The sequence below is a fragment of the Anthonomus grandis genome, chromosome 2 (genome assembly GCF_022605725.1).
Source record: "Anthonomus grandis grandis chromosome 2, icAntGran1.3, whole genome shotgun sequence".
NCBI lineage: Eukaryota > Metazoa > Arthropoda > Insecta > Coleoptera > Curculionidae > Anthonomus > Anthonomus grandis.
In genome coordinates this window covers 16,498,139-16,515,938 of record NC_065547.1, presented here as the reverse complement: position 1 = coordinate 16,515,938, position 17,800 = coordinate 16,498,139, and the positions used below count along the sequence as shown (strand labels likewise).

The 17,800-nt window shown below is 32.6% G+C and overlaps 1 protein-coding gene across 12 annotated transcripts in view; it reads left to right on the top strand.

The window, feature by feature from the left end:
• LOC126733597 (uncharacterized) overlaps positions 1-17,800 on the top strand; it is a 166,962-nt gene that overhangs the window by 75,467 nt on the left and 73,695 nt on the right. For 11 of the 12 annotated variants that reach the window (XR_007659783.1, XM_050436953.1, XM_050436954.1 and 8 more), the window contains one exon: positions 9,063-9,914. Coding sequence is in view for 11 of the 12 variants with exons in the window: in XM_050436953.1 (XP_050292910.1) it covers positions 9,063-9,914 (852 nt within the window). In the remaining variant the exon portion in view is untranslated. The remainder of the gene's footprint in view (positions 1-9,062; positions 9,915-17,800) is intronic. The other variant, XM_050436955.1, reaches the window with a different exon arrangement.

Below are 17,800 nucleotides of genomic sequence, written 5' to 3'. Positions count from 1 at the left end.
TTAAATGATGGGCGGTTTGCTTCAGTTAATGAAAATGCAATATAGTGAGTTTTTGATATGTTAAGTGATAATTTAAAAGTATCTAGCCAGTTTTTTATCTTACGTATTCCGATTATTGCACTGTCTTTCACATTTTCCCATGTTGTTCCAGAGAAAATTATTGCCGTATCATCTGCGTATGATATAACAGCACCATCTTTAATTTTTAATTCTGTTAGTGAGTTAATATATGTAATGAACAGTAAAGGTCCTAACACGGTTCCCTGAGGTATTCCTATTTTTATTTCTAATGGTTCACTTAATGTATCCTCAATTTTTAAATATTGCTGCCTTCCAGTTAAATAACTTTGAAAAACCTCCAATACTGGGCCCCTAACTCCATTTGAAGATAAAACATCCAAGAGAAGATCATAGGGCACAGTATCAAAGGCCTTTGCCAAATCCAGGAATACTGTAATACATTTCTTGTTCTTTTCCAGTTTATCTGTTATTTGTTTAGTAAGTTGATATAGGGCATCTGTTGTACTTGACCCACTAAGAAAACCGTATTGTCGTTTCGATATTAAGTTTTTACTTTGCAAAAATGTCATTAACCTATCTTTCAGGCACTTCTCAAAAACTTTAGCAAAATTATTTATTACACTGATTGGTCGATAATTATTTATATTACTTTTTTCTCCGGATTTAAAAATAGGTGACACAATTGATATTTTAAATTGTTCAGGGACTTTTCCCGTAGTGAATATTAAATTAATAATATGGGCGAGGGGGCGAACTAAAAATAAATGTGTCTTTTTTATTAAAGAAGAGGTAAAGTTATCTATCCCTGGAGAGCTATTGTTCTTAAGATTGTTAATCTGTTTAATTATATCATTATTATCAACTGGACTTAAATAAAATGAATTCAACAAGGCTGTATTTACATCTATTTCATTCTGGCTAGTTTTAATTTTGTTATACATTTCCAGTCCAATGTTAGTAAAGTAATTGTTACAATAATCGGCCAAACTCTTGATATTCGTAAAGGGGATGTTAGTTTTATTATTTACAATGGGAAGTATGTTTTTTTTAATTTTTGACTGACCATTAGTCGCTTCTGTTATTAATTTGTAAACTCTTTTAAGATTACTGCCAGCATTTTCAATTTCCGTTTTATAATATGTGTGTTTAGTTTTATTTATTAGTTTATTTAGGTTATTTCTATAATTTTTGTAAATCAGATTATCATTTTCATTAAAAGTTTGCAAAAGTAGTTTTTTCATTTTGTCTCTTTTCTTTATACTGGTTATTATACCATTGGTTATCCAAGGTTTACGTTTTTCATATTCTTTTATGTGAATCGTCTTTGTGTAACTGGCCTGGTCGCGATAGGTTACTAAAATTTTATAAAAACTATCTGTTGCTCTGGCTGAATCCGTTTCAGATAGGACAGTGTTCCAGCTTTCTTCTTGTAAAAGATTATAGAAAATTTGTTCATTTAGTCTATTTATTTTTTTAATTATATGTTTATTTTTATTGCAATTAAAATTTTTTTTAGATATGTTTAACATAACGGGATAGTGATCTGTCACATCAGCATGTAGTAAATATGAGTTGACCTGCATCGTATTATTATTTTTTTTGTTAAAGAAAATGTGATCAAGACATGTACTTGTTTCTGGGGTAATTCTTGTCGGAGAGTTTACACATGATAAAAAGCCGAAATGATTTAAAAGGGAAAGATATGAGTTTACGCAGTCATCATCCTTGTTTAAAATATTTATGTTAATATCACCCAAAAAAATATTAAATTCACTTTTTTTACATTCTTGTAAATAAATTCCAAGGTCATTCAAAAAAAGGCGTTTATCTGTATTAGGGGTTCTGTAAGTGCAAATCACGCTGATAGTAGTGGCATCTTTTTTTAGATTGATCTGACTCAGTGTAACATTTGAATTTTTAAGTAAAACGTGATTAATATCAAAAGTTATATCGGATTTTACAAAAATGACAACACCATCATTTCTATTATATTTTGCTCCATTATAAAACATCTTATAGCCGTCAATATTATATTGATTGTCATAACTTTCAAAAGATTCTCCCAAAACAATTATATCGGTAAAATTTAACTCATAAGCTTGCAAGTATGCTACTAGTTCATTAAAATTCTTATGTATAGATCTAATATTAAAATGTAAAATATTAAAAAAAATATTATTGAGATTAATTTTACTTGTAATTGATTCACTGTCGACAGTCTCCTGATGCAATACATTATCCAGAACTTCTAGGTTTTGTAATAGTACTATTTCAGGTTGTTCACATACCATTAAGATTACCCATGATAATCTATTTTCGTTCGCAGAAGATTCAACTGGTACTGATAAGATGGACATTCTGGGTTGTTTGCTTCATGAACTGTGTTGTAATTACTTTTGTATTTCATGTTTGCTGAAATGCAGTTGACGCATTTTTTTTGTAATTTCGGACATTCAGATACATCATGTTTGTTGGAGCAAAATTCACATACAGCTTCATTAGGACAATTTTCAATTTTGTGGTAAAATTGTTGACACTTAAAACATCGCTGTATATTCAAATCCTCGTATACTGGATACCTTTGCCAACCAAAGAAAATTTTCTTTTCATATATCAGTTTACTAAATAAAATGGGGTCACATTCACCAAAAACTATGGATTTACCTTTATCATTTCTAGCTTTTTTATTATATGTTATTTTAAGTTTATTTTGCTCGGTAATAAAATTGTTTTGCTTTCTTATAGAGTTCTCTATCTCCTTTTCGCTAAGATTGGTGGTACATCCTATTATTTTGAACCTCGGTAGCCTTAATTTTGTTACTTGTACTTCATAGTTCTTTAATTTGGATTCTGCTTCTTTTTTTAGAATGTCAACATGTTCCTTATTGCAGCATTGAATAAGAATACTACTATCTTTTATTTTTTTAGTATTTTTTACGGCAATTCGAAGATCTTTTGGAACTATAGCTTCCTTTATATCCTTTTCAGTTTTTTCGGCAGTTTGTTTTTGCTTTGGTTTAATAATGATTCCGGGAAGATTTATGTTTATTTTTGGTGATTTTTTTATTTCAGTTTGTGCTATTTGACTATATGATGATGTTGTTATTGGTATACGTGATGATTCGGACTCCGTTAGTTTTTGTTTAAGTAACGTTATTATTTCATCTTTGGATTCAATAATTTTTATTTTGTCTTCTATTGAGTTTTGAAGTAGAGTGTGCGTCTCGAATTGTAGACATTTTTCACAATAAAATCTCAATATTCGATGTTCTTTTAATTCTAGAATCGAAGTTTCAGCCTGTGATAGATGACTGCATTGTTTACAGTATTTTTTCTTGCATATATCACATGAAAAAAGGGGGTTCCTTCTTCCGCCCACCTCCAGGCAAACAGTGCACTCCATTTTACTGCTATTTGTAATATCTCAAATAACCAAATTCGCTAATTGTACAAATCATAGTACAATTCTGTTTCCTGCACAGCCTCGACAACGTATGTATCTGACCACGTTAGAATCGCAGTTTTTTTCCTGTGGAATTCAGTGACTTAGTCCAGCAACACCAGATAAATTATTGTTTATTATAAAGCTTTTTATGTTTTTAGCTACGGTATGCCTTCAATGAACAACTAATCCGTCACTTCTCTTAAAACACTTCATTCAATATCCAGTAACACCAATCAAAAATACTTAAGTTTAGTTTGACCACTAAAATTTTAGTGTTTTACGGAGCACAACATTTTACGTGTTTACTGTACCGAAGTCGCTGGGTACTGTCTAATAAGTTAGAATATTTTTACTGTATCACTTTAACGAACGGATATTTCAGTTTGCTTTCTGCAGTCGTCATTAAAGAAAAATGATGCATGATAATCCAAAATAAAATAGCACATACAACAGTTAACATTTTATAATGAAATATAATATCTATTTTTTGTAAATAATAATGAGACTACCAAAATAAGAAAATTAATTTTTCAAAGAAATACGTACATATTTGAAATATCGTTAATTATAAACAAAATATTTAATAAACACAAAATATTTTTTTTTTAAGAAATGCGTATTTTTGATACATCGTTATTATAAAAAAAATATTAAATAAACACTAAAAGTCTAAACAAAAATAATTTTAGCATATTTTTTATAAGTTTAGAGCTGTTTTCTCGTGGGGTCCTCTGGTTTAAGACTATATGTCACAGTTATGGATCGTGAGAAAATCAACTTTTTAAAACAACACGCTTATAGTATACAGACTGTCACAGATAAGATTTACAAGAGGACAAGTGGACCAAAAATTTCATTTTTCGGCAAAGTCATATTTTATAAAAATGTTTGCTTGCAAAACAAATATAATTCACAAAAAGAAAATTTGGTTTATTTGTACAGGGCTCGCAGAAACTTCAAAAACGTGATTTTTTTTCCGAATAAAGTACCATTATTTTTTGTTTTAAAGCAAAATGTCACAGAAAAATGTATTTAGAATAACACTTTCACTAAAATATTGTTATTTTAAAATTTTAAAGGCAGTCAACAATTTGGGAAAACAAGAAATATTGAATATGGATTTTTATTTTATTTAGAGTCCCATTCAATTTTATAATTGAATTTGTTAAATCAACAGATCTATTTTCTGAAGCCATTTTAGTAAGCCTTATGAAATTTAAATTTAGCTCTTCAATAGCGGACAAATGTTTTTTTTCAATAACTTCGCCATTTTCCGTTTGCGTAATGGTTATTGAAGATATCTCATGATGCCTTTCTTCTTTATTGCTGTTATTATTTTTGATATCATTCCTTAGAGCTAGCATCCATATTTTCAAAGAAATCTTCAGAAACGTCATATCCGAGACTTAGCTTAGCAAGTGTTTTTTATCATTTGTAGTTAATAACGGAGCATTTTTAAAAAAATATACCACATTTTTCTTGAACAGCACAAAGTTGTTTACAAAACTTACCGCTAGAGCCATAAGGACAGTCGCACATTGCTAAATCGATATCCACTGTGTATATTAAAGATTGGTCTGCATTACTACTTACTGAATACATGTATTCATTAATTTTTTCTACATTCATATTTTGAATTTTGCCACAAAATTTCATGTACAGAAAATTATTTTTCGTTGATCGATTATTGGCAAATAATAAGATGTGTCTTTTATGGTATGAGTCAAAAACATTGACTATAAAATCGACTAAGGCACACATATTAAATGCTTTGCATCGTTGTAAAACGATGTCTTTGATTATGCGTATTGAAGATTCTACGAAATTGTTAGTGTTGTTCCCCCTCGTCATCATATTTTTTCTAAAACTCAAACACCATTCTTCCTTTCGTAGCCAAAGTTTGTTTACGTAAGTTTTTAGGTTATCATATTTCAGAACGATACTGTCATTCATAAATTCATTAAAATAGTCATTGGCCTCTTTAACTGTTAAAGCGTACATGATATGTTGAAACAACTTCATTACATATCTTCGATTTTCTTTCAGAATGTTATTGTGGCTATCCCACAACCAACGCCAGAAAGCCTGGCAAACATGAAAAATGTAAAGATATAGAATAGGTCTTTCATTTTCCGACGTAGAAAATACAGATAATAGATCATTTCTTTCTGCTGCGCTATCGTCTGGCATAAATACTTGTGGATAAGGGGAATTACCAAAAGAGTCTTCTGGAAGAGTTTCTTTTAATAAATTGAATGCTAGGGAATAATTTGCTTCGGTTTGTGCGGTGTGTAAGATGCAAGCCAATAGTATAGCCCCAATTTTTGAAGCACTAAACATAAATGTAACGCACGTATTAGTCTGGTCGCAGGAACCACTAGAGTCTACGAATACTACTTCACTGGAAAACCTAAATATCAGTTAAAATATGTTTATAATCCATTGCGAAAAATAGAATTAGTTAAACTATTGTAAACGAAAGTAAACGTAAGATATTCAAACTTGGCGCGCCGTTAAACTAACACGCCACAATAAAAATGACAAATCAATCTCGTTGGCGCTACCTGCAGTAAACAATGGCCAACAGCGACGCCGAAAAATAAAAACAATTGTCTACTGCGATTCAGAGTATTACGATTTGGCGATGTGCTGAATCGCAGTAAACAATGGCATTCAAGCATACGCGTATTTGCTAAGCCATTCTTCACTGCGTTTCGGAGCACAGTTGCTCTGTATAATAGTAAAGAATGGTAATACGCGGCCGGGGCAGTGCTCTGTCGCAGGTACTTGTACACGCGCGACGTTGCAAAATTTTGCCTCTATGCGGTTTCCTACAGATAACGAAGTAACGAACGAAAACACGATCTGTATATCTCCGACGGACCAAACTTATGTTTATCGTAAAGAGCAGTGAGGCAATTAAAAAAAGCTTCAACTTTTTCCTTGCTGAACTCTATAGCCGTCGCCGCCGAAGTTGCCTCCGGCTGGCGAAGCGATAGCTCTTTGTGTCTAGACATAAAACAATAATACCACTTTTTGCCCGCTCGTCCATTTTTAAACCTGTGCGGAATTTCATTCGCTTCGGCGACATCGTATGCGAGTTTCCTTAAATCACTACGAGTGATTCCAAACAGACTTCTCTCAAGCTCTAGAACATGCTTTACTATCTCTTCCTCAATTTCTGGTGGAAGATCTGCGGCTCGTCCAAATTTTTTTTCACTTCCATGAACATGTTTGTTTTTGTCGTCAATTCTGCGTTTTAAAGTTGCCTTCGGTATTTTATACCTTCTACCTATTTCGTTTAAACCTATACCTCCATTTTGATGGGCTATGATTAAGGCTTGTTTCATATCTTCCTCGTTCCATTTTCCTTATTTTCCACGTCGTGACATATTTACCTTGAAGAAAAAAAAAGTTGCTTAATTTGGACCGGTCCAAAATAAGAATTATTAAGTGGTTCAATTTAGGATACTATAACCTCACTTTAAAATAGTCGTTTTTAAAACGGTTTTGTTGTGAAAAACAGGTAACCTATTAGGCGAAGTAATATGCGACACCAGCACGAAAACATAACATATATTATTTCCCGAATTATCCGAACTGTGCAGATCTCTTGTTTCGGGCTGCGGCTAGCAAATATATCTCTACCGGCCAACAGATGGCGCCTGGCACAGTTTTTATTCGAATAAAGGCGATGGTCCAATTTAAGAGCCGGTCCAAAATAGGGACCTCTCCCCTATAGTCTGTACTATCTCCAGTTTCGAGATTTTCCAACCTTTCCCAGATATCCTATATATTCTGATCAAGTAAATAAATAACCGCATATTGCGACAGTGCACGATAACTGAAATCTAAGATTGTCATGGAGTACAAGAAACTTAAAATGCTACTGTCACTAATCTTGACAACGCACGAATTTTTCGTAGTCTAGCATGTGTTGTGTAATATACAGGACTGGCCAATTTCTTTCTAGGATGCAGAAGTACTTATGTATTAACATGCAACAGACAATAGCAGGCGAAGCCTTTAGTAAATGAGAGTAAATGTTTGATCCATTTTCTGGCTTCTTACTTGTGCTGGTTACTAACAGGAGAAATTCATATGTTTGCCCTCATTCTTCTCTTACCCTTTTCTACACTGAATTTGGGTCAAACTGTAGTAAGTAGTTAATGAAAATAAAGTTACATTAATTAAATAAAGAACGACATTGCTTCACTGCTTCCTCATTGGCGCTTGCCTCTAAAGGGAAAATATAATAAGCTACGTCTTGGCCTTCTCTACATTTAATTGGGTCAATTAAAAGTTATATTGATAATGGACCCAAAACCGGAGTTGGCCGCACGTGTATATTACATTTTTACTTTGGGTGTGTAAATAATAAATGTAATTGTTTTTTATGTATTTTATGTAATAGTATTTGAGGAGGCTAAAATTTCGACGGTTATCTCTTATAGCCTTTTTCCATTTGTAATGAAAGTGCAGCACTTACTGTGTACTGCCACTTTTTTGTGGAATCAGGGCAATGAGAGTTTTTTTTTCGTATGTCATATACACTATTCCACCACTCCTGCGAAATTTGGCACTGATGGATCAGCCTGTTGGATTAATATAGCTTCTTAGAGAGTTTTACTAAACAACAAAATATGGAGCGATATTTAGTAAAATACTCATTGAAATATAGAGATGACGTATATTTTGTGATGAGCGACCGGAGGTTCTTTGAAGATACAGACCCTTAAGTAAACCACAGCTCTTTAGACGGTTTCTTGCGTTTTATTTTTTTGATGAAAAAAGCTACGTCATTAAACCCACAATCTAGATATTAGATCCTCTAACTCAAGAATCATGTCCTTCCCTCTCAAAAAGATAGAAAAATTGTTTCCTTTCTATCATTGAATTTGGTAATCACATCTATGAAATTTTTCATTTTTCGGGTATGGATTTTTTTACTTTTAAAGATTTTTTTTTCGATGTCGAACTTTTACTTTTAGAGTCCAATTTAGGGCTCAAAAAAATTGTCAAAAATGACCTTTTTCCGAATTTTCAAAGTGCTCTAATTCCCTTAGATCTGCTCATATCTCGTTATAACCATGTGATGTATGGAATTATAAGAATAATGTATGGATTGACAATATAGAAAGTTCTTGAACCAATAAATTTAAGGAATTTTGCACATTTTTCCTTGTATATCGTAAAGAAATAAAAACACGGCAGCTTTGTAAAACCAATTTCATGACAAAAGTAAAGTTTTTCTTTTCTCTAATTTAAACAAAATCGTTTCCGAGAGATGCATAATTAATTTGGTAAATTGAAAAGTTAGTAGGGGAAGTCTTTTCTTCACAAATAAATTACTAATCCTTTATTTTAAAGAGTGATGCATTTCGGCAAATGTTCTCAGATTAGAGTTACTTAACACACATACAAATTATAAACAATAACCATTGTTCCATTTTCCGGTTATTGTTTATAATTTGTGTGTGTGTTAAGTAACTCTGGTGATGGCAAGAACACTTGCCAAAATGCATCACTCTTTAAATTAGAGGATTACATTACTTGAATACATTATTTTTATAAATATATTTTTTAAATATTTTAGGTATATCCACCACCTCAGTCCTATGTGACAACAAAGACCTGGAGGATGATTTTTCCGGACTCAACCAGAAGAAGAACAACAAAAAATCGCCCAAAGAAAAGACCGCCATCTTCAGGATAATGAAAAACGACGAGATTTTTATAGTTAAAAACGCGGAGGAAGATGAAAACCCGGGGGAAAAACCGAAAAAAGCGAGCGGTCTCTCGGACCAGAAAAAAACGGTGGATCATTTGGTGGAGCAGCTAATCACCCTGAAAGATGACCATGTTGCCAAAGTTAACTTGACACCCAAAAGAGAGCTCAGCACCATTTTTGTAGCTACAACCGGGTCAAACCATAAAGGCTACATGGGAGATTTGATTTTTAAGAACCAAAGACTAGTTGATACCAGTGAGAAAATTAAGGAGGTGGTGCTAGAAACGCTTCCTCCAATAACCAAACCAAAGATCCACCAGACATTGGACCATACGTTGAAGGTAACCACAAGCAAAATCAAACCTAAGGAGAAGCTGATGGCCAAGGTGCAAGAAGTGATGGAGAAGCCAGTGAAACCAGAAGGTACGGTGTCCCATCGGTACAAATCCGAACTAAAACTATCGAATTGTCACGACGATCATTTTTCGTGGGCTTATCTTGGTAGCGTAACGTTTCCGAAAGTTTGTTTAAAAGCAAAAATCGAGACTATTTACGAGAAAGGCGCGTCCATAAAGGAGCCGCGCAAGCAAAAATTGCGGAAGTTCAATCGGTGGCTGGTTGAGAATGAAGTTGAGGAACAACGGGAGCCCCTGTTTAACGATCAGTTTCAAGGAATCAAGACTGGGTTCTTTGAGCGTGATCGTGTGTTATTTCCAGGTTGGTGTTGCGGGTGATTTGTTGAAATATATTGTGAGGAATTTGGTACAAGTCTGGAATGTTATTTGATGATTGCAGATCTGAGCAACGAGATTCTAAAGATTTTTCATTTTCATGCAGCTGTTTTTTCCTTTTGAAGTGTGATAAAGGTCATTATAGTCCAGGAATTCCTGATATTTTCAACTGTTTATGTGTGCTACATAGCTCAGTAACTTTAGATATACGATTTTATGATAATAAGAAATAATTCAGACACGTAACTTTATGACGCAGTTTAATAAACCTCCATCTCGAGGTGCTGAATCCGAGTTATTTAACTAAAATGTTATGAGCAATAGTTAATACTTATATTGATTTTTATTATCCTCGTTATTTTTGCATGCACATACAGCGCGTTCCAAAAGTATGTCCTTAGAACAGTGTTACTCAAACTTTTTTCGTGACGGAACCTTTTTAAAAAACTAAATTTTTAACGGAACCCTAAACTCTAAACTAAAAGCAAAAGCAGTTATATGTGAATTGTTTATTAATAATTATACAAAAAAAGATAGATACAGTAAGTAGTGAGTTAGTAAGCAAATGATAACACTAAGTTCATTTAATGCGAGGCATGTAATTGTTTTTTATTTCTCATCAACTCGGTAATGTCAGGCTTGATAGAAGAAAGTTGAATTCTCATGTCTGATTCGGTATCCAGTCTATTGCGGTATTGTGTTTTTGAAGCTGTATATGCTGAAAATCCCGTTTCACACAAATACGTTGTTGGGAACGGCAGAAGAACATTCAAAGCTTCTGTGGCAAGTTGTGGATATTCATCACGAACCCTGCACCAAAAATCATTTAGTGAAATTGTTTTAAACAATGATTCCATGCTTGTATCCGATGTCAAAAAGTACTTGAATAAAATGCTTCAGTTTTCGTATTTTTTGCCAGAAGACATTGTTAATGTATTTTCCTAATTCTGTTAATAGTACAAGTAAATCAATATCATCTCATACGATACAAACTGTGTTTTATGCGTGTAATTATGTGATATAGTCGGCACGCTTTACCCTAACACATAGTAATAAAAGTTCATAAAAAAGTAATAAAAGTTCCCCGGTTAAGAAACCAGCGGCTCTCAAACAATTTTTTAATTTATATTTTTATAAGATTTTTTTTTTAATTTGATGGTTATTAGTATTCATTTCTATGGGTGTAAGTAATAATATTTTATTTTCTACTAAAATCATAAAAAAAGACTTAAATAAGCTAAAAAGACTTATTATATTTAAAAAAACGTTAAAAAATATAAACAGAGGAGCAAAAATATAAACATTAAAAAATTATAACATACACACGTTTTTATTTCCTCTTTCTTCCAACTGCTAGTGGGAAATTTCTCTTCTACTATAGAATGATATGAGGCGTTGTCCAAGACTATAGTAGAAGGATTTTCCAACCGTTTGAAGAGTTTTTCTTCAAACCAATGTTTAAAAATATCGGCATCAATATTTCTGTGGTAGTCGTCTGTTTTTTTCGTCGAAGAGAAAATAAAACTAGCGTCGGAGATAAAGCCCTCCTCATTTCCTGCATGTAGCACAATGTATCTTTTTCCACAACTAGAACTGCTACTAGAATAGCATTGCGTGCTACCATCTTGCCATGACGAGTTAAGTCACAAAAATCCAAGTTTTGTCTAGAAACACAAATTGTTTGGGATCTTCCGAGTTTTTATTTTTTAGATATTTTCTCAGAAAATTCCATCTTTTTGTCACTACATGTGAAAGTTCACACAGTACTGTCCGATTATTCTTTTTTTGTAACGAAATCCCAAATTCTTTGGAAATTTTGCCAAACTAGAACTAATATCGCAAAGTTCTTTGTCCTTTATTATTTGTAGTACGGCAGCGATCGTCACGTGTTGTTTACTTTTATACATGTTATAAATAAAGGTTCTAATTTTACTCTTAATTGTTTGGGGTACTAAACGACGTTCACCCGCAGATAGAAACCGATATTTAGCAATATGTTTGTTTTCTTGCGAATCCATAATTCAAGAATTAAAAAATCACAAAGTAAATTTAATTAATAGCCTGATGATATCACTTCAAAATACCAAAAGGAATAGAATGTAAGTTTAGACCACCAAAGTATTGATTTGTCCAATCAAGCAAATTATCACCTTTCAGGCACATAATCCTCTTAACCTATTTTTTCGGCACTATATTTGGGTTTTATACATTTCCCAGAATTTATAATCCTTTTTTAACTCAATTCTATCTCTTTTTTACCTTGTTAAATCTTAATATTAGGTTACACTAATAAATAATAATATTAAAACAAATTATTTAAGTATAAAAAAGCATTTTCTTTAAAAAAATATTTGTACCCTTTAAAATAATAGCCAATATTACATTAAAAACCAAAAATGTTTTTAAACCGCTGGTATCAGTCGGCCAAACCGATACTCAATATAAATAGTGAATAATACGGCGATAAGGAATTCATTGTTTAACCGGTCCGCCTATACCCCGAGATAATCCGTTATATGTTAGGGTAAAACAAGCCGACTATAATGAGTTTGTCGGCATCTTCGAAAGCCTACTTGATTTCATCACAGTTTCTTAGCAAATTTACAAGAAGAGCAATGTAGCGAGTCGTGTTTTTTTCATCTTTGAAAAATGTTTCTGGGGCTAATTTCAGAAGAATTGACTCTTCCAGGACCAATTCGGATGTGCAATGATTGGTTGATCGCCAATGCTCAGCAGACTTTAGTCATCGAATATGATAGTTACATAACACTTGTAATGCCAACAGATGAATTTGCGGATGGTCTAAAAAAATATCACGAACGGAAAGGCCAACTGTCCAAGAAATTTGTGTATGAAAAAACCGCCATTGACATAAGAGTGATTTTCAATAATGTTTGGAGGTTCTACAGCCGAAAACGAGTCATAAAAGGTGGACTTTTTCCTCTTCTCATTCCTTCTTTAGTAAATAATGAAAGTGGGAATAGCGTTTCAAGTTCAAACGATAGATATTCATCCAACGATTTTTCTGTTCTTGGATTTATACGCATCCTTTAATAAAGTAACAAAGGATCAACTGTTACAGGCTTATTTTCCAGTAATATACTGCTTTGAACTTCGGAAAGAGAGGAAACTATCTTTTCGTTTTAGTGGCAACGAATCGAATGTAACGCCTGAGAGCATATTACGGCCCACTTCGAAAGCAACAATTTATTTCATAAAAAGCATGAAATTTACAAAGATGAATATAGGTTTTGAATTTAATTACATAAAATTTGTTATGTCAAGTGCGACTCTGCACCTAATATATACAGGGTGTTACAAAATTCGGTGCACATATTTTCAGAGCGGATTTTTGAAGCACATGTATGTAAAAAAAAGTCTTATTTGGACTCGCTTGGACTCGAAAAATACGCTTTTAAAATATTTGCACAGAACTTTTTAACACCCTATATATAAAATAGAAAAAATAACGCAATCAAATAATGTTCAGTATAATTTAAAAAAATTGTCAATATGAATATTGTAGAAAATTTCATTATCTACAACTATTATTGGAATTTTAACAAGAGAAACTGCATACTTGCATCAATCAATCAATCAATCAATCAATGCTTTATTGTCAAGAAATTGTTACAATTTGTAGACAAAGCTGTAAAACAAAAAAGACACAAAAATGCAAACAAAACACAATTAAAAAAAAGAAAAACAAAACAACAAAAATTAAAAAAAAATATAAATAAATAAATAGAATAGATTATCTACAATATATACAGATTAATACAATTTAGGAATTGTAAGTAGTCAAAAATATTATTATAAAATATACAATTTAATGTATACAATGTCAAAAAAAAAGATCATTAAAAAATCTCTCTACGTTAAAAAAAATGTAAAAAATGTTTAAAAAAGTAATAAATTATAAAAAATCCTAAAATAGCTACAAAAAGCAGTATACCTAAACATGTACAGATAGTAAAAATACATAATCTGCTAGTGCGAAATTTCAAATCAATGATTACAAAAAAAAAATCGTTAACTGTGTAAAAAGCTCTCTCCAGTAAGAATGCTTTTAATGCTTTACGAAATGCAAAAAAAGATGTGATGGATTTAATTTCCAATGGCAGATGATTGTGCATTTTTTTTGCATTATATAATATGGAACTTTTGACCAACTCTGAATGTGGGGTAGGCAGGTATAGATCATGTTCCGTGTATCTAAGTAGATAACTATGGGAAGGCCTATCAGATGCTGAACCGTGTTTGCGTATTAGACAAAGGGACTCAAATATGAATAAAGATGGAAAAGTTAATATTTGAAATTTTTTGAAGAAATGCTGGCAATGACTTCTGTATTTAAGTCTCAGTGTATAACGTAAAGCTCTCTTTTGTAGTCTAAAAATACGGTCAAATTGAGTTGCACTACATGTACCCCAGAATGGAAGGGCGTATCGAAGGTGCGATTCAAAAAGGGCAAAATAAACTGTTCTAGAAGTAGACAGGCTAAGCTCCTTAGAAATTGATCTTAACGCAAAATAAGCGGAACTTAATTTTCTTGATAAAAAGTCAATATGTGTGTCCCATTTTAACGAGTTGTCAACAGTTAGCCCTAAAAACTTTACAGAATCAACTTCGTCAATTGTTGCATTACCAAGTACAAAAGATTGCAAGGTATTTTTATAGGACAACATTTTAGTTCTGGAAATGTTGAGACAAAGGAGATTAGAGTCGCACCATGATTTGATAGTAGTTAAGTCACTTGATACGGTTCTATGAAGTTTAGAAATATCCGGATCACTCCAGGTAAAACTAGTATCATCAGCAAATAGACAGACTTTACCGTTAATATTTAGATTAGCAATGTCATTGATGAAGATAAGAAACAAAATAAGGCCAAGTACGGAACCTTGAGGCACTCCACTTTGTATTGGCTTGCAAGAAGACATAGTCGAATCAATTCTCACAGCTTGACTTCTGTTACTGAGATACGACTTAAACCATTCAAAAGGCGCTCCTCTGAACCCGTAATATTGCAACTTTTTTAATAAGATGTCATGATTAACACAAGCAAAGGCTTTAGAAAAATCACAGAAAATTGTTGCTGTAGGGTGTTGGTTGTTTAAGCTAGAGTATACATTATTAAAAAGAGAAAACATAGCCTCATTTGTGCATTTGTTATTTAAAAATCCAAATTGATGGGAAGTAAGTATTTTATATTTTAGCAAAAATGATTGAAGTCTTTTTTTAACCAATCTTTCAATAATTTTTGAAAGTGTGGGAAGAAGAGCAATAGGGCGATAGTTGGAAGACTGATCTTTGTCTCCTCCTTTATGTAGTGGAATTATTATCGCCAACTTAAGGCAGTTAGGAAAAACACCTTTTTGAAAAGACTGATTAATTAGAGTAATAAGATGACATAATGTACATTCGGGCAGATTTGAAAACATTTTGAGAGTAATTCCATCAATTCCAGAAGAGCCTTTGTTTTTGATTTCCCTAATTGAACTGCAAAGCTCTGGTAACACTACGGGCGTAAAGAAGAAGCTGTGGAAATTCTCATTTGCAATGGGAAGATATTAAAGTGGATCATGGGAAGGAGTTATGGTACTCATTAAATTATTTGCCACATTTACAAAATAATCATTAAGGTTTTCAGATGAAGTGGAGATAGTATTCGACAAAAAAGGCTTATTTCTCAAAGCATTAACAATCGACCATGTTTCCTTAGCCACATTTTTAGATTTAGCCAGTCTATTATAGTCCAGTCTATTATAGTAAATATCCTTGGCGGCTTTTAAAGTTCTCTGATAAATCTTTTTGTAAAGTCTTACGTACTCATGAAAAAAAGCGCTGTCTGAAAATTTCTTAAGATGAGATAATAAGCGCATGTTCTTAGCAGATGTACGCAAGCCTTGGGTAGACCAGGGGTTATGTTGCTTCTTTTTAAGAGGTCTCAAAGGAAAGGACTTGTGAGAAAGACTAGATAGCGTTTTTACAAATCTAGAGAATTCTGAATCAACGTCGTCAGAGAGAATATTCCAGTCAGTTGATTGACAAAGGTGCCTAAAATGTAAAAAATTTTTATCCGAGAAAATACGGCCTAATTTGCGTGGAACATTTTTACTTTTAGATTTAGTTATGGAAAACTTTGTTAACATTGCTTCATGGTCTGAGAAACCTGGGCTTAAGACAGTACAATCGACGAAATCTGGCTCAAAGGAAGATACGACATAATCTATTGTACTAGAGCTGGTTTTAGTTATTCTAGTAGGTGATTTAATGTGCATGATTAAGCCAAAAGAGTCGAAAATGGACTGGAGAGATTCTTGAGCAGCACACACACTGGAAAAATCAATGTTTAGGTCGCCACATAAAATGAGTTTGCTTTTTAATGGCAGAGACTCAAGCAAGCTTAGTAATTTTTGGAAAAAAACATTTACGTCAGCATCAGGTGTTCTGTAAATACAAACAACGTAAAGATCAAAATTATTATTGTAGACAATGGAAAACTCAAATATTTTTTCGGAAACTAAATTATCGAACCTGGTTACCATTGAAAAGTCGTTGCTAGTAGATAATATCACAGTACCTCCATGAGTTAGATTTGTTCTATCAAATCTGGCAACTGTAGTGTAATTATCCACCACCACAGGCTCACCAACATGCAACCAATGTTCAGTTATGGCAACGATTTCTGGAAAATGAAGCTCTTCCAGTAAAAGAAATAAATCATTAGTTTTATGTCTTAAGGACTGAATATTTAGAGAGAAAATACTAAGCTTGCCATTTTCCAGTATTTTAGAGGGTGCTTGATCCTCTGTTCGCGTCAAGTCATTTAAAAATTTTTATTCCTGGCGGGAGATCCACCAGAATAATAATTGCTATGACTCTCTCTGATTTTTTGAAGGCGTAGCAGCTTTTCTGATGAGAAGAAGGACCTCATAACTGCATATCATGCGGAACAACAAATAAGATTTGTAAATAAGCAATATGTGTAACCAAAAATGTATTAATACTATTAATGTAAACTTGTAGATAATTTGATTACCTGCATTTTGATATACAGTGCGAGTCTGTAACTTGGAATAAATTCGATAATAAATAAATGGAAGCGTGTTCAGAAAAACGCTCGGACACGTCAATTGAGGTTGTAAGTTACGATAATTTTTTTTTATGTGGGCGGGGCTAATATTAACTTTCTTATTTTAAGTGGGACACCCTATATGTTATTATATTTTTGGATTTTGCGCAAAATTCCAAACATTTTGATGTATCACATGCCATACCTTTATTCACCTGTTTTTAAGTTTTAATTTTTTATTTTAAAAATGTTGTGAATTCAAAAAATATGCGTTTCAGTAAACAGTTTTTTTTTCGTAATGTATTTTATGAATGTCCTATAAAAATGTGGCTTTTTTTAATTTTGAGATTTTAAAAATCTTGACATTGCTACAAGACGTGCCTTTACTATCGGATAATCAGATTTAAGTTTCTTTTAATTCTTTTACGAAATTGGCTATTTAAGTGAAAAGCACAAGATTGAAATCTTAATAATGATTGGGTGCGGAGATAGAACAAAAACCCAAGATGAAGTTTAGCATTTATTCACACAGAAGTCTCCTATAAGCAAGATTGAAAAACAGTTTTGGGAAAATGGTCACGTAAGTGTCATACTAGTTCTCGTCACACTAGTTCTCGTCGATCTGCGCTTAATGTAGACACCAAAATTAATGTGTTATTAGCCATTGAAGAAAATCCTAATATTCCCACAAGGCAGGTAGCGCGCGAATTGTAAGTGAGCCATTCTTCAGTAGTAATTTATGGAATTGTTCACAAAATTCAATTCTTCTATCTGCATCCTCCTCATTGAATTCC